Source organism: Anser cygnoides, chromosome 19, assembly GCF_040182565.1.
Source record: "Anser cygnoides isolate HZ-2024a breed goose chromosome 19, Taihu_goose_T2T_genome, whole genome shotgun sequence".
Classification (NCBI taxonomy): Eukaryota; Metazoa; Chordata; class Aves; order Anseriformes; family Anatidae; genus Anser; species Anser cygnoides.
The window spans coordinates 8,517,849-8,544,067 of NC_089891.1; the positions used below are offsets into that span (position 1 = coordinate 8,517,849).

Consider the following 26,219-nt stretch of genomic DNA (forward strand, 5'->3'; position numbering starts at 1 on the left):
CTACTGAAATCTAAAGCAAGATGGGTACCATGAAGTTTCCTGCATTGAGATGAGTTCTTGCTCATCCATGGTGTGGGTACAGGATGGATTGGTGTGCTAGATGTGGAATTTGTGTTTCAAATGACCTGCCAAAAGATACCTGGTGGTGACTGCCTACCGCTTTCCTAAATAATAAAGGTCTTTCATATGCAAATCCTTTCTAACAGAGATAAAGGAAGGAGGCAGAGGTAGAATATCTGTCATGTAAGGTAATGATAAGGTAATGGTGATCTTGAGCAGGCACTTGTCTCTTGCCTTGCTGAATTCATGCCATTATGTAAACTAGTTACAGTGCTGGAGGAGTAACTTTGAAATGTGTTTCAGCTCATGGAAGCCCTTAAAGAACAGGAAGAGATAAATTACAGATTGCGACAGTATATGGACAAGATCATTTTGGCAATCCTAGATCACAACCCATCTATCTTGGAAATAAAGAATTGAAGAGAACACAAAAAGGAAAAGCAGCAACTGCCTGATATCTCTGCACATGCCACTGGATCTAAACAACACTGATACTGTAAATCTATAAATATATATATACACTACGTGTGAGTGTGGGTGCGCGGGTGTGTTTATATGATGTACACTGTTATTTGTCGTTGAATTGGCTTGGTTAGACTTTTTCCATGCACTTTCAATACCTGTGACAAGATAGATACTGTATATTAATGTAATAACAATATAACTGGATCATGCTGTTTTAGATACTGGACAAAATGATTCTACCTCTAGTTGTAAAGGTAAAAAAGACAATGGAAACATATGGATGTGACCCTAACTTTAGGAGCAAGAATTGTTCTTTCGTTCTTCCAGGAATTTGGGTACCACAAACCGATCAACATACCCAGGTTCAGTTCCTGACTGGTGCTGACTGTGTAATTTCCTATTCAATTTAGCTTTATTACTTAAACCACACATGGGAAAAGAAAATTTGGGGAAAAGGAGAGACACAAAGTATGAGAAAGAAGTGGAAGACATTGCTGAATTGTTGCTATCTGTGTAAAATCACCATCCACTTGTTTGCCATTGTCAGCACAAAGTGCTTTTTATAGGAGATCACTCTGGAGCCTGCTTTGGGATGCTCTGAGCCAGCCCACTCTTTAGTGTATGTGCACGCATGTGTATGTTTTATGCCAGGGTCCCTGTAGCATTGAGGCTAAGAAGCTCTTCAAATCTATTCCCCTATTTTCAGGGGTTTATCATGGGCCATTGATATGAATTCTGGGATCCTACACTGTAATGTTGAAGATTTCACTGAAGAAATATGCCAATTCTTAAAAAAAAAAAAAAAAAAAAAAAAAAGAGAGAGAAAAAGGAAAAATTGCATGAAATAGCCCACTTCTTGGGGAGGAGGGGCTGCCCTTGAAATCAGGTGATAAGTTGCTTTCCCACTGCCAGACACTGCACTCTGTGGAGTGACCGAGTGACCTTTTTGTGGGCAAGCTGCAGGGAGGACCATCTCTGTCCTAACACAGCGCTGCAGAGAAGTCTGCCGTGGAGTGACTTTTACCTATAGGGCAGTAAAAAGCAAAAGAGTTTGGTCTTGCAGAAGTTACCAATCCAGACTGAGTACACATGTATATATCTGAAGCTCTGAATAGGGAATACATCCTGATTTACTGAGCAGTTGTGCAGGTGCTTAACTTTAAATGCGTACTGTGACTGCTCGTAGAATTCAGTGGGACAGAACAAAAGCTTTAAAGTTGAGTGTGTGCTAAAATGCTGCCTTAAAGAGGGATGGAATTCAACACGTGCCTGTGTTTTCCTTAGCTGGATCTGTGTACTGTAGGGCTAGGACCTTTTTAACCAATAATTACTGCAACTTATATAAAAGAAGCTGATGGAATCGGCTGATAGTTAAATGCTTAAAAAAAAAATTATTCCATGCACATTTTTAAGTAAAAATTTCACACTTCAAATTCCTTTAGATTGATGCCAACTGACACAGAAAAATAGGCCCAAGTATCTGGCTTTTCCCAATGCATAGAGATGTTTCCTCTATTGAATACACTCCCCAGAAGAATGTTACAGTAGCAATGACTGTGCTTTTCTGTGTATTTCTTGCTGTTGGCACTGTCTTGCCCCTAGTATTCTCTTGATGTATCTTGGTGTGTATATGTGATGCATTTTTCGGGATTTGAATACATACAATATGTATTCAGTTATGGATGTAAATATATATACATATATTTTTCTGAAGTCTCTGTGATCTTGCCTTCAGTGATGTGTTACTGGAGTGATGAAAAGGGAGGGGGGGGAAATACTGAATTCAGGCTTTGTTGAAGGCAAGAAAATAAATCTGTTTCTATGTATCTGCATTAGGCAGGTGTAAAGTAACTGGAAAGCCAGAAGGGACCAGAGGGATAATCATGGGACGCAACATCCCAGCATGCGCAGGTGTCGATAGGACTTCATTGCACTGGGAGAAATGTTAGTCTTGTTCAAACAGTAATGTCTTAGGGCTGGATTCCTGAGGCTGTAGGGTAGTCTGGAGGAAGGGATTTAAGGACTAGTCCTTTACCAGCTGGGGATGGTATGAAATGTTCTGTGCTAAAGTGCAGCAGCTTCTGTTTGTGGAGGAACAGGTGGAATGCCAAGGACACCCCCCACGTAGGCACCGTTCCCACTACTGCTGCTTCTGGATGTGCCACCCAGCGGGTAGGAGAGAAATGGTTAAACCAGCCTGACGCTACCTACAGATCCCTGCCAAGAGGACTCCTCACCTGCAATTCAGTGACGACAACTCCATCTGCATGGTGACGTCAGTGGGTTGTGCCAAGGACTTTGCTCTTTTTGTAGGCCGCTGAGAACTGTTTCAAACTGTCAGGTGGCTGTTGCTAACCTCCTGTGACAAGCAGGGCTGGGTGAGCCAGCAGCCCTGCTACCGGAGCTAACCGTGCTTGGTAAGTTACACTTCTGTCCTGCCCCCACACGGCGGATTGAATTATGAGTGAAGCAGTTGCAGGTCAGACTGGTGACTGAATGTTTTTCCCCTAAATATTTTGACATAAACTGGACTTGGCTTCAAAATGTTAATCATCTAAAACCCATTCCTGTTAGGGTCAAACATCAGCAAGTGTTGAGGACTAGTTCACAGAAAATTATGCCGAGCACTTGGGAAGCAGAGCACCTGGCATACTTCACTGAAACTACAGAGTCCGTGGACTTGAATGGAAGAAGATGTGATTGTAGTGATATCCAGGATTCTGTGCAGGTACTTACACGTAAGAAACGAATGGTTACCAGTAGTGCCTAAAGGTCACTAAATCTGCCTGAAACGCTGGAAGTGGCACACTAACCAAGGGTACCCAGCAGTGAATTTTATAAAGACTTCTAGGACTTCTTGTTTAGCTCTGCATCCAGCTGCTTAAGAATTTAAAAGCTGTTCCTTGCTTTGCAGTGTTTGAATTTGAAAAGATTTGTCTTACTACCATGTTGGTGGTGTTTGTAGCTTTGTTTTATTGCGTAAAGGAGTTGCTTTTCCACTCCTGTGGGTCTGTTGGTATGGTACTGCTTTCCACAGTGTTCAAATACATATCCAGACACTTTTTGTATTTTACAAGTAATGAGTTGGAGGTGGGAGAGGCATTTCATTTGCAGATACATTTTAAAGAAATGATAAGAATATGAAATTAATAAGAATAATTAGCAATTGATTTTTTAAACTGAGTCTAATATTAACTCCCCAGTAACTACAGACTTTAGACCAACTTATCTTGCAGTCCAAGCCCTGGAGAACACTTCTATCGCAGAAAATAAGTAATCACATTTTTTGACATGAAGATAACTTGGTAATAAGGGACCATCTTTGGTGGGTCACTGGGGCAGTGAGAATAGTAATTGGATACCAGTTTTCCAGAGAATGCATATTTTGATCAAGTGTCAGACAGACATACTGGCAGAATAGAAGGGAGGTTTGGGATATAGGAAGGCACTGTTTTCAGTGTCTAATCTCTGACAAATGTCCTATCCTTACTGTCGTCTTCCTTTGTGCTCACAGGCGAGCTGGGGAAGCACAGCCTGCCTCTGTCAGCGTTGTGCTTGGCGGAACAATGGCTTGGCTTTCCTGGGTAGATAACTTCAAACAGAAATATGGTATCATCTCATTCAAGCAATACTAAAACGTAGTAAACATTCTTGTGTTAAAACCATGCTTCTCATTTAACCCTCAGGGATGTAAATGCACTCCAAGGTACTATCTTTTAATCTGCTCTTTAGTTCTTTCTTCTGTAGATCCTGAAAAGTTAAGTGATACTCTGGTCAAACTAGTTGCAAACCACTGCAGGTATTTTTGTACAGTGGAGAAAAAAGTGACTTGCTTCTGGCTAGAAGCAGCACTTCACCAGGCTAATCACACACACAAGCTACTGTGGAAAAATATCTCTTAAAACATGCACTTAAAGTTCCTGAAATCCTGAAATGTGGTATTTTGGGGTTTTCTGATACTGGCTGTTTCACTCCAAGTATCAGCCTTCAGCTGCTACCTAGTTCTGGTTTCAGAGTGTGGTGCTGATTCAAACTATATTGACATTAGAAGAGCATTTTTCAGCTTCTTCAATAACTTCTAATAAAGACTCAGGCTGTTTGAGAACTTCTTGTGCTTTGAAGTGCGACAGTGACAAACTAACCATCTGATCTATTTCTAAAGGAGTTTTTAATACATAGATTTGTAGCAAGTCTCAAAAAAAAAAATCAATACACTTTTGCTGCCAACTTTCCTTTTACGGTCTTGGGAGAAATTTGGATGTTCCTCAGCCAGCTCTGTAGGCAATTGAATGCAGCGTTATTAATTCTCAGAGATGTGTGTATCAACAAACATCTTGCTCTCTGAATGCAGCAAGGCTCCCTTCTACTCTCCAGAGAGGGTCTTAGCCTACCATATTTAGACTCTAATCTGGCTAGTAATTGAGGGTTTGGAAGCTAATATGTAAACATAGATTGTGGCCTGCTACATCACTGTTCAGCAGACTACATCATAGTGCTAATGACGTGGGATGAGTCTAAGGACTAGAACTTGCAAATAACTCCTTTTTTTTTCCTTCTTTGATGGCAGTGAATATACATAGAGTGTTTTCATAAAACAAATACTGTATGGTGTGGTGTGAGGGATTTTTTCCAAGAAAGGAAGGAAGTAGCAGCTGATCAAACACTTGCCAAATCAGTAGCTTGGCTTATATTGATTTCAGTGAAAACTGACTCTAACTGAGCAGTTACTGGATTGGTTCTAGTGTAAGCAGCAATGCTCATATCCTTATGTCATTTGTTACTCAAGGAACATTGTCAAGAAAGCACGACTTGTTATGTACCACAGCTGACTTGAAAGGAAATTAACTGTTCAACAGCTGCTGGCAGTTTGTTCCTTGACACCATCCTTGGGATTGTTTTCTCAGTATTTTTCAATCCAAAATACTGATTCCAAGGCAATTTGCTGTTGAAGCATGTGGCATATGAGAATTTCTTCTTACTTAATGAAACTTTACATGTACCATAGTCTGAATTGTGTAGTCCTTGCAAGCATTCTGTTCTGCACAGAGGGAGACTTTGCTGGGGCTTCTGTGGTTGTTCTCTGTTTTAGGAGAGAATGTGGGTTCAGCTGAGCACTGCAAACAAAATATTTCAATAATTTAACCAAAGGCTTGTGTGTCTAGCACACAACAAGGCGGAACTTGAGCTGTGGATTATATTTACTAGGGTTATTTTATTATATAGTGACTAGAAGAGGTCTGAAACCCTCATTGTGAGTAGCTATTTTCCTTTTAAAGAGATCAACAGAGATATAGAGAAAATTCTCACCTACTGCCTCTCATTCTTTGTTTTCTATAGTTGCTAAAGAAAGAGGAAAAAGGGAAGGGAAGAATTTTGTTATGCTTGGGGAAAAAATAAAAAGGGTAAAAAACAAACAAAACCCCCACAAAACTTGAAACCTTATTTGCTTTCCCACAAAGGAACCTCACTTGGCTGCCCTTAGCTAGTACTGATGTCTGTATCATACATTTTACTTCCACTTGAGATCTTACTTGTGGTCATTCAGTCTTCTGCATCAAAATACAGCAGTTGCTGGTTGAACACTGAGGGACAAAGTTGAGGTTTACTGAGAGTTAAGAGTATGTGTGAGCCCTTAGCACAGACTAGCTCATTTATCAATGGCTTGTGCACGTCAATAGTGATCTGTCTGGGAGGGAATTTTGTGCTGAATTCGTGTTTTAGGAAAAGCATTAGACTGGCTCGAATCTCTTTCTTGAGAGTGGGATTCATTCCTGTGCTTCTTGGGCAGCTTGCACCCCCTTGCTGTGACAGGTTGTCTGGGGAACACAGGACTGCCCCTTACTTGCAGGGGAGTGGTGAATGAAGATGTTGTTGCTATCACTGTGCTTCCAGCATGACAGGGAGCAGCCACTGCTGAGACTCAGAGGGAAGTCCCACCTCCATTTTGCTTTCAAGATTAAAAAAAGCTTGTGCTTTTTTAGACTAAGTCCATCCTGGTAAGATTTTCCCGTCTGAACTCTTATGTCCATTGCTGCTCCTTGGTTAGCACTGTCTGACAGTGATGATGAGTGGTAGTGTATGTGGTGCAACCACCGTGGCTGAAACCATTAGCTGTCCTCTACAGCATCCCACCTACATGAGCTGCCGTGTCAGAATATCTTTGACTAGCCTGTCCAAAAAGACAGCATAGAGATAAGGCTGCAAATGCTTTTCACACAGCTCTGGCTCAGCTTTATTTATATTAGGCTGTGACTTTGTGATTTGCTGATTAAAATTTCTAGATTAGCTGTAACATCCTGACAATTCACTTTTTTTTGAATCTCAATCCGAATGTCTCTAACAAGCCATGAGTCTGCAGCTTGTAGTCAGTGCTGAATAATGTACTGGGAAGTGCTCTAAAGTGCAAGTGAGTTGTTTCTTTGTGGATTTCCTCCCCAGAATATTTTCTGTTGACATTTACACTCTTAGTCTTGACCCCAGCCATGGTGCTCACTGTCAAAGCATCTATGTGCCTTGGGGTAGCTACTTTGAGCAGCTGGGAAGGACAAACAGAGTATTCTTGGCTTCAGTACAGCTTTAATTAGTGAGATGAATTTTAGCCCTGGCTTTATACCAGGCTGGTCCTCTACATGCCTTCTCTGTGATCCTGAAGACAAGGTGTGTCCCATCTGCATGACGAAATGGTGATTACCGTGATACGCAAGCATATAGGGTGAATAAGACTGAAGTCCATCCAGGTAAGGCAGCACAGGGGTGTCCCTGTAAGCTTTACCTCAGTTCTGTATAGCTATCCAATTGCATGTTGTAACCGTACACTCTGTTTGCAAGGCACAACCTTACTAGCTTAGCCTAGCAAGCATAACTTAAAGACAACCAATTCCCTTTCAGACAGAAACATCTGCAAGTCGGGTCACTGTACCGTAGTTTGTGACAGAGCAGAGCCAGCTCACAGTGTTACATTGCCTTCCTTAGACTTTTGTTTGGTTTATTGGCTTAAGTCTTGAAATTTTGTTCAACTCTGAGAGTAGTACCTATTGAAACATAGCTAGAGGTTACTTTTAAGTTAAACTTGAATGAAAAAAATAATAAATATGGACTTCTTTGGTATGTTTTGGACATCTACCCCTAGAGTCTGTATTTCTTTCTTACGTAGGTGTTGTTAGTGGTGCAACTGTGACATTTCAGCTGTCAGCTTTCATGTCACCATTCTCAGCAGAGTGAAATTCACCCTGGTGAACGCCCTGCAAAGCCCATTGTGCCCTGGCAAAGGGTAGGCGGGTGATTGCTCTGGCAGACGTGTTTAATACGCAGTAAGTAATGGGTGCAGAAGGGCTGCAGTTACTCTTCCACCCAGATAGTTGGAGCAGTTACTCTTGTTACACTACCCAACATCAGCCCCGTTTTATTTAATACCTTATCCTTAGCTAAATTATTTTGGCTTTGGAGAAAGGCAATTTGAAGGGGGAGAATTTCATGTCGTGAACACTTCAATATGCTACAGGACAGTAAATGTTGCACTTACAGTATGTTTAAATACTGGGATATTTTGGGAATTACTGTAAAATCAATTGTGGGAGCCATTTGTTTTGCTTTGTTGCACAGATTGTACTTACATTTTTTGCATGGTTATACCTTTTAGTACTTGTGCCTTTCACTTCTATGTTGTGAGAATGCATTTTATTTTCATGTTTCATCTGCTGTTTGGGGTACTTTTTATATACACTTTTTTCATTTGATCTTCATCTCTGGTTTTCATGTAATGTAAATGTGTGTATATACAAAATAGATCAGATTTGTATTCATGTGCCTGAGATGTAAAAAATACTCATTTTGTACAGGTTTTTTTAGAAGCACTAGGTCATGTTCTAAATTACTTAGCAAATGAGGTTTAACATAATTAGCAGCTCTTTGTCTTGTTTTAGAAATGTTGTGTCAGGTGGCTGATCTCTTTTATAAGTCAGTGTGACACGCATTCCCTGGATATATTGTTCTGATATCACTATGAGACCAATTCTATCCACTTGTTAGTTTCAGTAAATTCAAAATAATAAAACGTCTAGCTGTATGTTAAGGTCCTGCCCTGATGATTATGGTTTTTATTCGCATTAGAGACAATTTGTTTCCTTCTGTACTTGAAATGGACATCAGACAAAAACTTCATTTGAACACATTGCCCATTTAATTTCAGTTCTGGGATTATTTTTGTGGGAGTGGGTGAGTGATTTACTTTGCCTATTGAAATCAAAAGGGAAATAGCAGTGCCAATTTATAGACCCTCTTTCTTAGGGTAAAATGCTTTGGATTACTACTTCTGTTCCCTTCCAGGCTTCTGTGGCAGCTTTTCCTAGATCTGCACAGCTGAAAGTGCAAGGTGTTAAGAGAATGAAGGTAATAGGGCTGGAATTTCTAGCACAGGTGGTTAACTATCTCTAACCTCCACTTGCAGATGTGAGAAATTGGGTGTCTTGCTTTTCACATTTTAGCAGTTGCAGAATAAAGTTCCCTTGGTGCTTGTAGCGCAACACTCTCCTGCAGCATTTGGGAAGCAAAATAGATGCCAGTTGAGACTGGGCCACCTGTAACTCTTTGGCAACCAGGGCCCTGGTCCTAGAAGTGTCCTTCCCTCCCGCCAACCTCTTCTTGAGCTGGTGCTTTCATTTCTTGAGTGTTGACCCCCTCATCTGGTCAGATGCTTGAATTGTTTCCTCTCTCACATCTTGTATTTTATCAATACCTGATAAGCCTCACTCACCAGCCTCCAGACATGGTGTGAGATAATAAAATGTATTAAGTTGCAAGAAAAAACAAGAAAAAAAAAATCCTCTAAAAACTCCAAGACCCAAGGTTTTGATCTATAAAACGCAATGTTCTGTTCTCATGGAGGAGAATTTTTTAAACTGAATTTGGCATCCACTTAACAGACCACAAAGCTGCCTTAGAAGCAAGGGGGTGGTTTTATTTTTTACTTCAAAGGCTGCTCGGTAAGAAAGTGAGCAAAGTCCATTCACTCCGTTGTTACAGAAAAAAAAAAAACAGCCAGCAAAAATGGCAAATAATTATTTTTAATCTTGTTCTGTAATTTACAACACAAGTGAAGTGATGTCAATACTGTTGCAATGTGCCATTACACTATTTTAATCTGTATTTTCTTGAAATACTTTCTGGGGACAATAAAGCTGTCTTTGCTAATGTGGATCCTCTCATGTAGCTGTAATGTACAAACATATGTAAATAAATTGTTTGCTTTCCCTGCATGATTAAAAAGCTGTCTGTGGTGGGTGACTGATTTGATTTCCCTGTCTACCCTGTCTACAGTTTTTTTAAAAAGATTGCACAGCTCTGCTCTTGCTTGCCCAAATGCCAAACTCATTAGCTTTGGCCGAGTTACACAGATACCACTAGGGAATGAATTTGTCTCAGTACATGCTTTATCAGACAGCCACAACTCTGTTAAGTTTCCAGGAGCTTTGTCAGATACATAATGCTAAAGCTTTGCAGGGCCGATGTGTTAATCTCTCCACCCACAGGGCTCCTCTTCTCAATTGATGGCAACTCCAGCTGTGAGCTGTTTGTGGGATTTGGGCCAGCTTTTTTTAATCTGATTTAAATATCATTAGTTGCTGAGCCGTGTGGCCAACAAGGGCTGGGGGGAGAGCGAGTGGCGGTCAGGGGGAGGCTGCCTCCTGGCTCATGCCTCCAGAGGCTGGGGGCCAGGGACAGCGGCTCTGGGCCAGTGGCTCTGAGTCGGGGGCCAGTGGCCCGGGGCCATCGTCCCCAGAGCCGTGTGTGGAGGTGACAGGGACAGAAGGGGAGCCCCGGGACCTGCTTGGGCCCGGCCCGGCCGGAGAAGCCGCCACTCGGGCCCAGCCCCGTCGGAGAAACCACCCCGACGCCCTGCGCAGCAGCCCCCTCAACCGACGTGCTGAGGTAATTTTTTTTTTACTTTTTCTTTTTTGAGCCGCCAGACCCCCTGGCCTGTTCTCTGGTATATGTTTCAAACTGCTGGAGTGAAAAACAAAATAAAAAGTCACAGCAAGGGACCAGCTGTTTAGGTCAGGGCCGTGTTTGGCAAGGCTCGGTGCAGTAACGCCATCACCTCAGGGGTTGCAGGCCCATGCTTGCAGGCGCTGCTGTGGATAGGAGGGGGCCAGGAGGGGGCCATTAGCTTGGAAAAGCGCAGCTGGTGGAGGTACAGCCCCCTCAGCCTATAGCAGTGCTGTGGTGCCTGTTACTGGGAAAACTGGGGCCTTTCTGAGGGGTAACGGGGGGACTCAGATGAAGCGTCTCCCCGAGCTGCCCTGTGTAGCCTGCCTGGCAGCGCGTCAGGGGAAACCATCGCTCAGCCCCGTAACACCAGCAGGGTCTGTGTTAACGTGGCCACAGGATGCAGTTTCCAGCAGACTTCGGATTTGTTTCCTGAAAAGCCACTGCTCCCAAACTTGGGCTGCTCCTTTGTCAGTTGGAAAAAGGTCAGTTGTGCCCTTCTGAGGGGGACCTAAAAACATGACTGGTTTATACCTTTGTGAATGATGATGGATGGTGTACGGCAGAGGAGAACCATCTCTGTGATGTATTATTTAAAATCTGAAAAGTCTAATTTCATGAGTTCTCTGCCTCCCTCTGGGCTCAAAGAGAAGGGAGAAGGGAAAAAGGGAATTTTGAAAAGCCTTGGAGGGCAAATGTCTTACTTTAAAAAACATTTTGGTGCTCCTAAGTGATCGTAGAGTGCAAACTGCTTTGATTTGGCTGTCGGTAGTTTCTAAACCTGGTATATGCCTCTTACAATATCATTCTGTGTGGTGTCTGGGCAGCTTTTCTCCCAGCAGGTACAGACATTCGGGAAATCAGAACAAAGATAAGGTGTGAATGAATAATCCATGGAGCAACCTCTGTGTTATCTTCTCAGGCTTCCCCATTTCCACATTCCTTACAGCAATAAGGCGTTAGATATTCAGATTTATAACGGCAGGCTGAAACAAAACACCCCACTGTGTATGTTCGACTATTCCACCAAAGAGATATTGGAGTAGTTTTATTCCAAAATCTGGATAGCAACTCAGGCTTACATGCTGTACTACTGACCTACTTCCAGATCAATTGCTCAGGGGTTCACAAGAAAGACACACTGAAAACAAATCAGCTGTTACTGTGGGGATAGGAATATATCAACACTATGTATCTCAAAGCCTGTAACAGTTTCTAACAAATGATGCTGTTCTTACTGTGTTGAGAGCCCAGACCCTTGGGTCATTTTGCAAACAGGAATTGAATCTCAGAACTCCCTGGGAGGCGATTATTATCTTGCTCCTATCTTTTGGGGGAAAGGGAGGGGGGGAAGGAGTCTTGAAGCCAGACAGAGGTTCTGTGATGCAGCAGTAGAGCAGAAAATAGATTGCAGGAGTTCTGACCCCTGGAAACTTGGATGGTGGCAAGGAAGGCCTTTACAAAGAAGAAATGCAACTTATATGAGCAACAAGTGAGTACACTGGCCAGTTCTGGTAGTCTGGCAGCAGGCTCTGATCTCCTTGTCTTGTCTTGGCAGATATGTTCAGTATATGAGTATCAGAGCCATGATTTTGATGCTTTCCCTTGCTCTGTTCTCTCTACTGTTTGCTGTTCTGGATGACACAGATTTATAACATTTCCCTGGATTTCTGTCTGGGGGCAGGGGTCTGAGATGTGTCACTGTTATAAATGTTTTTTGACCCACGTGACAGCAGGGCGTCTCCTAGCTTGCATAACCCGGGGTAAGTTTTGTTCTTTTAGATAGCTGCTATTTGGAGGCAAAAAAGGGGCTAGAGCACATGACTAGTAAATTGAACGTTGTCCCAGATGTATAATGATAAGTATTTGGGTTAATGGTCATTTTAAAATTACTTTGCAGTGGTAATGTGTCTTCTGTCACAGTGCTTAAACCCTTACTTCCTCACACTTGGACCTTTGTGCCTTAGCCTGCTAATATACCCATAAGAAGCTGGTGGTTGGTATTTTGATGCCATGGCGTGTACCATAAGGCCTATAAATCACAGTACAGACTGCTTCTGAACAGAAAGAAGAGCAAGCAACCAGGCTATGTTACCAAATGAGGTATGAGCTTTCCACCTCCTGAAAGGCTGCACTCCCTTGTTCACTGTTGCACCACAACACAAATTGCAGGTTGTGTTTTATGAAACACTGTCTCTCTCGGCCACCGCCTGCCTTTCCTCACTGTGCTCAGGCTTTTATTTAAAACCTGGAAGGACACTGGTCAGAATTGCTCTCAGCCCTTCAGCCATCCTCCAGCCTGCCCGAGCGCTTCTCCAGTGCAACAGCGCTGCTGGGCGAGCTGTCCCTCAGCGTTTCCACTGAAACACAGCCGAGCTCTGGCTGTGCAAGCGAAGAACGGGGGGGCTGCCATAAGCAAAGCGGCGGCACAGCATTTGACTTTCCTTTCCTTCGTGGAAACGCTGCTGAAGCGTGCGCCAGGTTTGGCAGGGAGGGTGCAGTGGGGCGCTCCCCCAGCAGGGGCCGGCCGGGCTCTTCGCATCGCCTCCTGCGGGAGCCGGCGGGGAGGCGGAGCGCGGTCGGCCCCATGTGCACAGCCGGCTGCTGCTCCACCAAACAGCCGCCCCAAAAGCAAAGTCCAGGGCCGCAGAGGGTGCGGGACGTGGCTTTTAAGCGCGAGTTCCGTAACCCACACGGCTCCTCTCGTCCTGCTTTTTTATTCTTGATGTTCCTGGGCTACTTCCCAAGCGATTGTAGCATCAGAAAAGCAAGGCTGGGTGTCAGACACCTGCTTGGAAATACTCGGCACAATCTGTATATTGTTTTTAACAGCTCAGGATGGGATTTACCCTTAGGAAAGCAACTGTTTCTCTCTCAAATGAGGTGTTCAGACCTCGTGCGTTTTATTTATTTGTGCAAAGAGCACATTGCAAATGCAGTTTGCATTCCTGTAATAAAGGTTGTGCAACCCAGATGTGATCAAGCAGCCGGTGGTGCCTGGTTACCAGCTCATCTGTGTAAAGAGAGCTGTTACATTACGTCAGGTTGGTAGCAGGTTTTTACTGTGCTTTGGTTTGTTTGGGTATTTTTTCCAGGAGAAATATGTAAGCCAGGGATTGTTAGATTGCTTTTTGTAGTCCAGCAATGATTGAAAACTAGAAGCCAGAATGAGGAATTCCAGTGCAGAGCTAAATAATGGTTCAAACCCACATCCTTCAGATTCTTCCCTCCTGCCCTACAGCCAGCAGTGACAAAAACAGGAGCTGATTCACTGCCTGGGTTTTAACCAAGCGCTAGCCGTGAGTCTAAATCCTTGGTAGCCGGGAACCCGAAGGAGGAACCTTTCCTAAAGTAGCACCGTATTTACGATTTATGCTATGCTGATTCGCCTGCGTGGGCAGAAGATAACGAGACCGGAGCAAAACGTGAAAACAGCGGCAGGGAGCTCCACGCCGGGCTGCCCGGTACGCGGGGCAGGGCTGGTCGGGTACCCCCGGTCCTCCCGGTGCCGGTGCCCGGGACGGGCTCCAAGGGAACGGTGCCGCCCCAGCGCTCCGTGCCCGGGGGCTCGGGGGCGCCCCCAGCCCGTGGGGGCCGCAGACCGCTGCCTTCCACTGCTTGCGCGCGGCTGCTGCTAGCCCGTCAGGCGCGGTGGCCAAGTGGTAAGGCGTCGGTCTCGTAAACCGAAGATCGCGGGTTCGAACCCCGTCCGTGCCTGCTCGAGGGAGCGCGGTGCTTGCTCGCCAGCGTCGCGGCGCGGAGCCGCGGATGCCGCCGGGTTGGTGGCTGCTTTTTGTTCCCGGCCCCGGGGAGCAGGGAGGGAGGGCGGCCCCGCAGCTCCTGCGGCTTGGTAGGCCGGGGAGCACCGGCTAGCGGCGGGGAGAGACCCCCGGGACCGCCGCTGTTCTCCCAGAGGAGCGAGCAGCAGAGTCGGGGGGCCGCATCCTGCCGGGTGCATGCGGCCCGGCTGTGCATCGCGTGTGTGGGGAGGGAACAGCAGTCACCTCGTGCAGGAGGCGTTCTCCGTGCTTTGCTGCAGGACGGGTGTCTCGAACGAGGTGAATCACAGCTAAATAAAGCTGATGTTGGCACCGCGTTGCTGTGGAGGAAGCGTTTGGTGAGCTTGGAAGCGATGAATCCCTCTTGCTGTCTTTAAAGGTGCTGGGTTTGAGGTAATTCTCGTAGACGAAGTCTTTAAATGGTAGAGGGAGGCTGAATCCCGGAATAAACACACACAGCCATGAAAAGCTTAGTGCAGTTGTGCCATTTACACCAGAACTGGCCTTGATTACTTGGTTCTTAGCACATAAAGCGCTGCGAAGCTCTACACGTGTGCAGGGGCATTTCTGCTGGCTCTGTATAGCGTCAGTTTGATCATTGTTGCTTTCAGGCAGCTTAAAATATGTAAAGAGTAGTTATTTCAATAGCCAGATATTTGGGGAGAACTGAGGAGCCTCTTGGAGAGAGAGGAAAAAAAAAAACAACTGCTTTCTTTGATGCTTGGAAAAAGCTGTTTTTGCTGTTTAATGCACCATGCTTAGCCTGGGACTGTCTGGGTGGGAGGCTGTTTGTCTTTCTCAGTAGGTACTGGAAGTGCGAGTGTGTAAGGTATTTTGGGAGGTTTGTACAAAACAGTTGTAAAGTATGTTTTTAACAAGGCACAAAAATGCCATAGTACGTTCTGATATAAAAACAGGAAATGCAGTTTAGAACTTGTTTGGAAAAATGTAGACACCATTTTACTTGGAAAATGCAGTGCTGTCAAAAGTCTGTCAACTTTGCTGCAGGCTCTTAAGGATGAAAGTTTCAGCTTTGAAGCACCCTATTTTGACTTTTTAAAATTCTGTAGCGACTCAGATCAAAATGTCAAACCCAAATGTTTCTAATGACTCAAAAGTCTTGCAGCTTTTGCAGAAAATTCAGAATTCTGTGGGTTTGTTTCTCATTGAAACCAGTTGTGAAACCGAGGTCCTCCCCGAAACAGGCTTGCCATCCAGTAAACCTGAGCAGTTGAGTCTTGCCCGAACGTGTGCCATGAACACAGGACTGAGCCAAGTATTTCAGTAAAGCTCTGGCATTGCTGTTCTCTGTGGCCATAACACATCCAGGCAGCTTACCAGTTGCTTAACTTCAGTCTCTGCAGAACTGGAAGATTAGCTTCTAACTCACGGATGTCTTGTGAGGAAGGTCCTTTGCTCAGCACCTTGGGAAGAACCCACAGAAGAGCTCAGCACCAGGACTAAATGTGCATCTTCACTGCTGGAACAAGCCCTCCTGCCCAGATCCTCTCTGTTCAGTAAAGCAGAGTTAGTTCTCTTTGTGCATCCTGCTCGCATTGCTGTCTTCAGGGCTCACCGGCTCTTCACAAACACACGAATCCTAGGGCACAGGGATTTTTCTTCAGTCCTCAGGACCATCTTTTTCTGTATAGAAAATAGTGCTATAAACACCGCATTTCAACAGGTGAAGCTTTCAGGGCAAAGTCTGTCCCCTCTGAAAAGTTCTGATTGGCTTATTAGCAGGAATGGAGCTGTGCCTTGTGGCTCACGCATAAAGCTTAAAGCAAGACTGGAGGTTGTAGGTTACTTATGATAACCGAGTGACTTCTTGCAGGAACAGTTCAGGATGTGAAAATCTGGCCCATGCGTGTCTCTGTCACCTAGCACGTGCATTATGTTTGGCCTGCCTTACCTTGGACGGAAACACTGTACAGTTTGTTAACAAAGCTGGAAATCAACAGCTAGACCCGACTGACGTTCAAGCTAACGAGGCTGCATCAGCTGACCTTCTGTGTGAGCAAAGTCCTGCCTAAAAATAAAATTCAAACAAAATGACCTGCTTGTCACATCCTAGCAGAGCTGATCCTGCTGTTCTCTCTCCCAGCTCGCTGGCAGAGGTGCTGCTGGGCTCTTGGATCTCTGGCTCTGCTCTCGGTGGTGTCTCTGCACCTTCATGCTCTGCGGGAGCTCCTGGCGCCGCAGGGTTGTGTTGAGGTGGATCACATGTTCTCTTGCCTCCCAAATCCCCAGCCCATTCTACTTAGGAAATAAATTTGATTTTGGCTTTAACTTAATAATTAAAGTCCTGAAGTGTCAGTGAAGTTTAATCAAGATGCTTATGCTCTGATCATAAGTGTGCTGGAGATAGGTTTTTGGGGGTGGAGGGTGGACTGGGAAGGGGGAATTGTTTATTTTGGACACAAATCCTGACCAAAACCAACGCAAAACCTTTAGGTTTCCCATTTGAGTTACTCTAAGATCTTTGATTTTGTTCCAGAAAACATTGAGCAGTCTCCCTCTGAATATAACACCTCTATTAAATGAGGAATTATTAAATGAGGCCCCTTTTAATTACCTAATAAAAATACATTACAATTAATGTACTTAACATCTGTGTTACTGCTGAAAATCTTGGCCATACTTAGGTACAGAATTTCCTGACCTTTATGGATTGACAAGCTGCTTTATTCAGGATGAAGACTCTTCATGACCCCTTTAAAATTCCTCTTAAAACTGTGAAAATGAATCAACTATAACAGTGGTGTTTTCTGAATTGTGTATTATGTGCATTTTTGAGGGGCTGACAGAACATGCCTTCTTTTAAAAAGTAAGACTTGAATGGGAACTAAAAGCATAATGTTCTTTGTTCGGATTAAAACAACATTTTCAGAGCTTTGCAACTTTCCTAAGTGTCTGTCGTGTCCTCCCCAGGGTCAAACTTCAGCAACTGAAAAACAGTGTGTTAGCAACACAGGACCTGTGTGTCTGATTCAGAAATAGTAGTGAGATCATTCAAAAGCCTTATGTAGACCTTGCTGGGTGTAGCCAGGGCAGACGGGACTGTCCCAAAGACTGTTCCGACCCGCTTGTGCATTCATGAAGCATTCATGAAGCATTGGGCTGTCTTCCCAGCAGTCCTGCTTTTGGGTGTCCCCCCGTGGGTCTGCTGACATCAGCTTTTTTAAAAAATAAAGCAGTTGGTTTTTGTTTTTTGTTTTTTAAAAAAAGAAAAGTCACCTAAGCCCTGAAACCTTGAACTTAGAGAGAAAACACGTGTTCTGGGCTGTGCAAACAGAGCGTGGTGTGCCAGGGGTGAGCAGGCTGCCAGAGCCGGCTGGGCTGCGTGCGGGAGCCAGCGCCTGCTCACTCCGAGGGCTGTCCGAGGGCTGCTGTAGCGGGGCCGGGCACTGCCTTTGCGTGGGATGCAGGGAAGGGCCAAGCTGGGAGGATGCTCGGTGTGTGCAGCATGGAACTGTGATGATGTTTCCTGCAGGTTAGGCAACTAAACGTACAAAGTAAAGCTACGACCGGCTGGTGAGACCACCAACAAACAATTGGGATGAAGGCAGTGGTCTTCGAAGAGGCGGGAGAACAGCATTCACAGTGTTGTCTGGATCTCAAATATATGGTTGAGTAAATTAACCCCTGAGTAAATAAACCCCAAACTGTGGAAATCTTCACATGGCTACAGCAATGTGATTCCCATTTCCATTATGCCTGGAATTTAATGGACTGCTGAAGTTTGACCAAAAGGCATTTCTTGTGTCAAAATGAAAAATTACAGATCAAAAGGGTGACTTTGCAGACAAACATATCGATCTAAAGCCTGGGTGACACAGACTTCCTGGAAGAGAGCCCAGAAGCATGTCTGTGTTTAAAGTCAAATGGCTGTAGCCTTTTACCACTGATGAATAAAAAATGTTTTTGTCTGCATGCCGAAGGCTCAAGCAGAAACAGAAATGACTTGATCTGTTTTGCTGGAGGAGCAGGTACGTGTTTGCGAATAGTAATCCATTGAATGCTGCAGTATTCAATAATTTTAAAAAAATGATATTGAGATAGGAAATACATTTTTCAATGATTTTTTTTTCCTTGAAAACTCCATCTGTGGCAACTGAGAAGGCAACTTTGGGAAAGGCAAAATGAGTCTCCTCACTCTGTGTCCAAGGGGCTGAGTCACAGTGTCCCCTTCCCTGGAAACCTGAGGAGGGGAGCAGTTGTGAAGTTCCTTCATGGGGATCCTGCTTGTATGTCTGCTTTAGTACCCACGTAGCAAATTTTATAGAGGTCTGGTCCTGAGGATAATATTGTCTTCTATAACTCGATAGTAACGGCAAGGTGCGGGTGTGCCTCCCAGGCCACAATGAATGAAAGAGCAGCAGCAGCATGCTGTGCTGACCCCCTGAGAGCGAGGTGTAACGCGTGGGTGGCAGCAGCCTCCTTTGGTGAATGAGCTCTGCAGCACCCAGGAGAGGGAGCCGGATTCCTTACTGCCGCACCGGGGAGTGGGGAGCGAGGTGGGCGTCACCGCAGTGTTGGGAGACTTGGTTTCGCAAGGAAACCTGTGAAAACAGAATTTAAATGGAAAAAGTGGTGCTGAATGGCAGTGATGGCCAGAATATGCTAGCTGACAGTTCAGGTAGTGTGTCTCAGATGAACTTCAATTATGCAGGGGAAAGAGGAGCAGGGAAGGAGGAGAAAGAGGAATGGATGGGAGATTTATATTCTCACCTCCTCCAACGTCTGTTTAACCTCAGCAGCAAGGGGCCTGCAGGTCACAGAAGCCACACTCCTCTCCTTCTTTATCTCTCGGGTTCATGTTCCTTACTGTAAATTGCCTGAAAGAAATAGAGGCTCAGAGCCCAGTCCTGTAAGGTTTGTGCACTGGGTTCTCTTTGTCTGTGTGACACCACTGAGAGATTACTGCAGGTAAGCAAGATGTTGCAGGATGAAGGCCAGTCCCATGAGTATAGCTCTTACTGTGACCTTGGTGTAAATTGGAAAAAATTATACTGGAGCAGATGAAGTGATCTGTTTGCAAATGCACTGCCATGGGAGCACAGCCAGAGATTGGATTAATATAGTTTCTGAGCTATCAGTCTTCGTCTTGAAATGGAGAATTAGTTCCTTTGCATTCAGCAAAATACAGCTCCGTGGACCTGGAGTTCACGGTGGCAAGCTGAGATGCAGAGTCCAGCCTGAGACATCATGTCAGCAGTGCAAAAAACATCAACAACAAACTCCTTTGCCTTTGAAGTTTGCATTATTTTCTGCTGCCTGAAAGACTTGAGGCAAAACCTGCCCCTGTACTAAGAGCAGCAGCTTCTTTAGGGTGATGCCCGCCGTGGCTGTGGCCTGCCATCCCGTTTGTAGCAGCAGTAATTCAAACAGTAGTGCTGAGCTGGTACAATCATCTGGGTAAAAGAATTCAGACTGTATATGAATTCAAGACAAGGACAGCCTAATATAGAATTTAATGTTTACTGTCTTTGAAGAGGCTATAATAAGCTTACATGGGAAGCCCAAGAAAGAGATTGAGCAATCAGCTAGTGCTGCAAGTATGTTAGAGGGCTCTTGGGAGCCCCAGTCTGCAACTTTTGTACTTTATTGTTTGGTGCCATGGCCATCAGTTGAGCGACAAATGGTCGTAAGAGTTTGATGGCGTTGTGCAATTTACACTGTGACAGCATTATAGGGGATGTGAGGACTGTGCATCTGAATTGATGGACTCCTCGTGGCTAATTTCATGGGGATTGTATCCAGGTTCAAACATACATTTCATCATAGGAAAGCAGAAGGCAAGTGAGGCTTTACTGGCAGAGTTGAGTTTAAAACCTCATTTCATACTCCCAGTGTGTAGATGATGGGAGGATTAATACCATGGCAGCGTCTTTAATTTTCAGGAAGTGTCTTGTATAGTCCTGCGAATGCTGTCCCCTCTCAGCAGTCACTGCAGTGCCCCAGTGCTGCTGCAAGATATGTGCAGTGAGAAACGAGCTCCTGCTCCGAGCCCGCTTCCTGTTAGCCTCTACTTGAGCCGAATTCCTGACTCCTGTCCTTTCATCACTCTGGGCCCAACTTAAAGAGTACTTGCAAGCTACCAAATATAGAATGCTCGCAGCATATTTCACAACTGAAACTTGCAAATGCTGGAGTGGATTTCAGGGACTGAAGCCCCCCATGGAGCAAGCATTACAGTAAATAATGTTAGTGCATTTGTTTAATCCCTGAGGATTGTGGAACGAAGGATTAAAGTGGGCTAAGGGGATTTCCCCATTGACAGCTGCTCCTCTGTGCACAAACACACAATTTTTTTATATGTAACTTGTTCAGCCACAAAGAATTTAAACTGCATATGGCACTGCACATAACATGACTGTTGTTTCCACATCTGGTTACACATATCTGTCTCCCCCAGTAATTGTCTTTAATAGACACAATTGGGGATGAGGTAGTTGTACTAAGAAGAGACATAGTTCTGTGTTTGAACAGGAAACCATTATTTCTGAGCTTAATCATAGCTCGTTAGTCCTTTGATTTTCCCCCCTCTCCTACACACACACATGCTTTAAATATGAAGGTCCCCATTTATGGTGGGGCATTCATCACGTACTGACAGTTGCCAGGGGTTCTTTGGCTGGGCAGAGCCTTGGCCAGCAAGCAGAGAGCAAAGCCACGCCTGGCCTGTGGATGGAGACGTGGGCCCAGTGGCGTTACGTGGGTGCTCAGAGCTGAGCAAGAGCTCAGGCGGACTACAGCTTCCATAAACCCTTACTGGGCTTGGCTGCTGGGTGCTCCTGCAGAGGTACAGGGGTCAGGCCCACTCCTGGCAGCACGTCATGTTTGAACATTTCAGAAATTGTAAATGATAAACTTGCTGTTCCTATTGTTCTGATAAAAAGAGATCTGATTCTGGGTCTCTGATATGGATTCATATTTTCAGGTGAAGACCAGCAAACTTCATCCTGTGCCAGCAGTGGAGTTTCAGTTATTTCTCTCATTAATCATTGAGTTCAGGTTTAACTACTTTGGTGATCCAGTCTCTGTCAACAAGGGGTGATGCTGAAATACCAGGCTATTGGCTACAAGCCATGCTTGCTCACACGCTGCTTAGTACCACGTGCTGGAAAGTTAACAAATCGATGGCTCTTCTTGCAGAGAAAGGTATTGCGTGAGCATAGGCTGAACTGTGAAAGAAAAACCTCAGATTGATGCGTGCATTCAACTAGACCAAAGTACATCCACGGGGCCTGAGTGTGTCCCGGTCAGCAATGTGCAGTCCAACCTCCCATCCATTTTTTGTCCCACTAGTTCCCTTCTGACTTCAGAGATGTCACACCAGTCTTCCGCTTGGTGAAGCCTTTGTGAAGACCTATAAAGAAGCTACTGCATCTGGTTCATGGATCTTGTAAAAATCTTTTCTTTTTTTTTCCAAACAGGGCTATTTTCAGAAGCGATAGAATCTATTGTTCCGTAGTTATTGTTCCATAGTTATTGTTGGTCTAATGTTATTAATATATTAGCCCTTTGGCTGCCAAACTGCTTCAACCAAACTGCTTATGTTTATTTTTAGAATTGTGAAAGTTGTGATGCTTTACAACTTGATATGCTTGTGATTACATCTGAAGTGAATGCAGGGCTAATCCTCTTCCCAGCTCCCATCCAGACCGGAGCTGTAGTCATGCATTCCCCTCACATAGGTTCTGCACACCATGGAGAGCAGCCAGCAGGTATTCGTGAAAGGAGATGAAGTCCAAAGACCTGACCTTCTCAGGTACGGAAGTGTCTCCTGCCAAGGGGAGACTTGTCTGACATGTGCCTTATCCGGTTACCACCGAAGGACTGCCAGTGCTGTTAGTGGAAGTGGGAGCAGGCTGCCAGGAGCTGAGCAGCATCTCATAGCATCAGGCTCCTCGCATGAGACCTCCCGCTGGGCAAAAATGTTGTGTGAAAGTCTTGCCCTGATCTCGTGAGAGACGCTTGACATCCAGTACCAATGGTGGCAAGATAAAGGCAAGAGCCAACACGTATGAGGCTGCCGAAAATAGCAAATTAAACAGTTGGTCAGGAGATCAGCTAAAGTGTGTGCCATCCGCTTAACTAGGAGGAAACTTCTCCGTTCCCTGGCTCACACACATCCTTCCATGCATGTAGCCACAGCACTTGCTATGATTTTTTTGTGCTCAGTGTTGATCTGTGTTGTTGCGAGCAGCTCTTAGCTCTTTGATACAGCCAAAGAGCAAGAATACTACTAAAGAGAGAGAGTGAGAGGGAACAAGCGGTTGGTGGATTGCAGTCCCTATATGAGTGTGAGTCTCTTCGTTTCTAAAAGCTGTTGAGGACTTTTCTCTTTCAGCCCAACCGGTTTCTAATGAATCCATGCCCTTCACCAGAGAAAATGTCAGTGTCTCTTACACAGTTTTTGGAAGTCTTCGTTCCTACCAGTGCTCACTGGGCATCACTGTAGAACAATTCCTGAGTGTACCCATTCCAGATGGTCAAGAAACTCTTCGTTTCTGTACCTTCCTCCAGTACGTCTTATTCCCAAATCCTCATACAACTTCATCTCTCTTTCAAACCTTTTGCCCATGGTCCATGATTCACTTTGCATTATACTATCCATTTTAAACAACATGTTCCTTGGCTCTAAATATTCATCAGGCTTCCAGCCAAGGAACACTTTCTTCTGTGTGGAGGACGACTTTGCAGTGTCGATCGAGAGGAGCAGTTACATGACAGATCAGTTCAAGTTCTCTCTGTCCCGTTCTGTCCACACAAGCCAGTGGTCATTTGCCATGACCATAACAATGCTGGTACCATAAAGTTCTGAGCACGCAAAGGCTCCTAGTGCAACCTGCATGTGCATAGGAGTCACAGGTGACTTCTGTATGGACACAGGGAAAAGTCCAATATAGACACAAGGGATGTGCTTTTGTGTTCTGCTGAACCCAAATATTGCAAAGATGAGTGCTCTGGATTCTGGCTTTGATTTTTGTCAGCTTTAGCTCCTGAAGCCCAGTTTGGAGCTTCTTGCTCAGCTGAGGTTTTTCTGCCAGGTACAGAAGGTATGATGGGAGCGTTCCCATGTGCTGGTAATCCCAGTCTATTTTGTGAGCTCCTTCTAGCCTGCACTTTTGTGGGCCTGATGCTCAACTCGATGGAGCTGTGATCTGTGAACATCACCTTGATAACCGACACGTCACAGAAACAGCAACTGATGTCCTCTGTCTCTGTAGGATAAAACCTCTCAGGCCATCCCCTACATTTCCTGTGGCTTCAGCATGCTGCCTCTCGCTGGGCTGGTCACCACTTTGCTGTCTCAGCACAGTAAGCTGCCTGTGGGCATCATCAAGGGAGTGGAGCTCTTTGCAGTATGTGCCTGTTTTGTCCCCTTTCCCTCATACTTTGTCATTCAAAGGATCTGCAGCAGAGATTAAAGGGAGGTGCAGTAACTGGTGGGTCCCACACAACCTGGGGGCAGGGCCCACACGTGCCGGGTTAGTATCCAAAGCATGTGGAAGTATCATCGCAGAAAACCTGTAAGCTCAGAAACACAAAGCAGGTTAGGATGTATGTGCAGAGTGATACTGTAAGATCAGCAAGCAGGAAGACAGAAAATTATCTTTTTTTCATGGCATTTCAACCATCCCTTCTGGCTTGACCTTACATTACTGAAGGCCTGTGATATTTCCTTAAAGGCCTTTTTTTAACCACGTGCGTGTGTAAGTGAACGTGTCCTTACTAAAGCCTTTTAGCTCCAGCTGCGAGAGCTGCACTTTGTGCGCAGGTTGCCCTGCTAAGGCAGGTATGTTCACCCAGCCCTTCCAGAGATGCAGATAAAAAGGTCCGGGACACCCAGGAGGCCGGGCAGGGGATGTCCCTGACACGGCTGCGGCAGCCGCCACTCAGGGAGGCAGGAGGAGGCCGAGCGAGCTGAGGACGCGCGTGGGGAGCTGCGGCGCGGGGCTACCGCCGCGGGGGTCGGGGCCGCCTCGGGGCTTGGAGCCGAGGCCGGGGGGCTCCTGCCGGCGGCCCGGGCTCGGGGGAAGGAAGAAGGGCGGTGGCGGCGGCCCCGGGCGGCCGGCAGGGGGCTCCCTCCGCCCTCGGTGGGCCGCGGGGCGCGCAGGTCGGCGCGGCGCAATGCCCCGGCGGAGGCGCCGCCGGGAGGAGCGCGGGGCGGGCGGGCGGTGGCGGCGGGCACCGGCGGGGCGGCGGCGGGCACCGGAGGCCTCATCCCTCCTCCCTCCTCGTGTACGGGGCTCGGCGGAGCTCCTGGGAGGGCGAGGGGGGTGGAGAGGGCAGTCCGGGCGAGCCTCCCAAATTCGCCCGGCCGGCTGGCGGCGGGAGCTGCCCGGCGCAGGGGTGGGGACCGGCCGCTTCCTTAAACGTGCGCGGCGGGGGGCGGCGGGGCCCGCACCGCCCCCGGGAGCCGGCCCGAGCCTCCCCGAGCCTCCCGGGCCGCGGCCGCAACACGTGGAGCAAACTTTCGAGGGACGGGCGCCCGGCTGCAGCCGGCCACCGAGCACCGCCGCGCCGGGACCGCGCCGCACGGAGCAGCTCGCCTCTTGCTGGTTTGAGGGGTTTGGGGTGCCGGGGGGCTGGTTTTTAATTGCTGCTTTAAGGGGTGTTTTTTTTTTCTTTTTTTTTTTCCCCCCCTCCTTTCCCCTACTTCTCTTCTGCTGCTTGTTGGGTTGGGACTTCTAAAGCACGCCGGGGCGAACGCAGCGCTTGAAAAGCCGAGAGCAATGTTGCAACGTCCCTTGTGGCAACGAATTTCTGATTTTTTTTCTTTCGCCTTTTGCGAAGGCAAAGAGGAAGGGTGGAAAAGATCTCGCCGTGCTCGGTACCAGCCTAAATACCCGCCTGCGAGCAGCCGGCGAGGCAGGAGAGGGGGCACCGCGGCCGCCCGCCGCCTCTCCCCGCTTCTCGTAGTTGAGCCCGAGCCGTGCCGGGACCCTGCGGCTCTGGGGGAGGACGGGGACCGAGGGGTCCCCCCGAGCCCCTCTCCCGAGCCCCCCTGGGCGCTCAGAGCAGGTACCGGGGCTCGGGCTCCCGCCGTGCCGAGTCACGGTGCGCTGCGGGGCCCGGCCCGGGGGCTGCGGGCCCCGGCCCGAGGTGCGGGCGGCTGCGGGGTGCCGGCGGCTCCGGTTCTTTCTCGGGGCCGGGCACCTCTGTCCGACACGGCCCGGCCCGGCCCGGGGAGGGGGCGGCGGCTGCTGCCGCGGGTGGCCCCGCTCCGGCCGGGGCCGGGGCTCTGCGCTTGCGGCAGGCAGCGGCCGGGGCGAGGAGTTGAATGAAAACACTAGCGGTGCTAATAAAAATAAATCACAGCCTGCGCCTGATCGGGCGAGCTGAGGGCTGGGTCTTTGCGGGCGAGATGAGAGGTTCGTGGCTTCAACTGGCCTACAAAGTCCCAGTTCTCGGCTCCCAGGACCTGCCGGGCTCGCAGCGGGCGAAGACGGAGCGCGGCGGGGCCGCTGCCCGGGGCCGCGGGGAGCGGCCGGAGGCGGCCAGCCGTAAGTGCCTTCCTTCCCTTCCCCTCCGGAGGGGCCTCGAACGAGCGGGGCCGTCGGCGATGCCGCGGCCGCCCCCCCCCGCAGTGCCCGGGCCCTGCCTTAGCAGGCAGTGAGCGCCCGGATTTCGCTCCTGCGAGGCCATGTGCATCCTTCCCCGCCGCTTTCACTTTCAGAAAACACATCTGTTTTCTTTTTTCTGCCCTCTCCCCTTTCCTCTTTTTTTTTTTTGTTAATAAATCTGGTCACATACACACCAAGTGGCCTGGCTCCCGGTCCTTCTCTTCTTCCTTCGATGCTCTTACCCCTCACCCTCCTGAGGTTCCCTATTACTTGTCTTTGGTCCGGCGCGCTGCACTCCTGTAGGCACTGGTTTGTGCTCCTTCTTTGGGCACGATATAGATACAACGCAGTCTGT

At 47.0% G+C, this 26,219-nt stretch overlaps 1 protein-coding gene and 1 non-coding gene across 9 annotated transcripts in view; both read left to right on the forward strand.

The window, feature by feature from the left end:
- Window positions 1-26,219, forward strand: part of RAB11FIP4 (RAB11 family interacting protein 4) — a 179,822-nt gene that overhangs the window by 116,161 nt on the left and 37,442 nt on the right. For 6 of the 8 annotated variants that reach the window (XM_066980099.1, XM_066980102.1, XM_013178985.3 and 3 more), the window contains 2 exons: window positions 364-10,452; window positions 15,644-24,859. In XM_066980099.1, the coding sequence (XP_066836200.1) occupies window positions 364-480 (117 nt within the window). In that variant the 3' untranslated portion in view covers window positions 481-10,452; window positions 15,644-24,859. The remainder of the gene's footprint in view (window positions 1-363; window positions 10,453-15,643; window positions 24,860-26,219) is intronic. The other 2 variants (XM_066980100.1, XM_048064246.2) reach the window with 2 other exon arrangements.
- On the forward strand, window positions 14,155-14,226 carry TRNAT-CGU (transfer RNA threonine (anticodon CGU)). Its single transcript has one exon. It is a non-coding gene; the product is annotated as a tRNA-Thr (tRNA).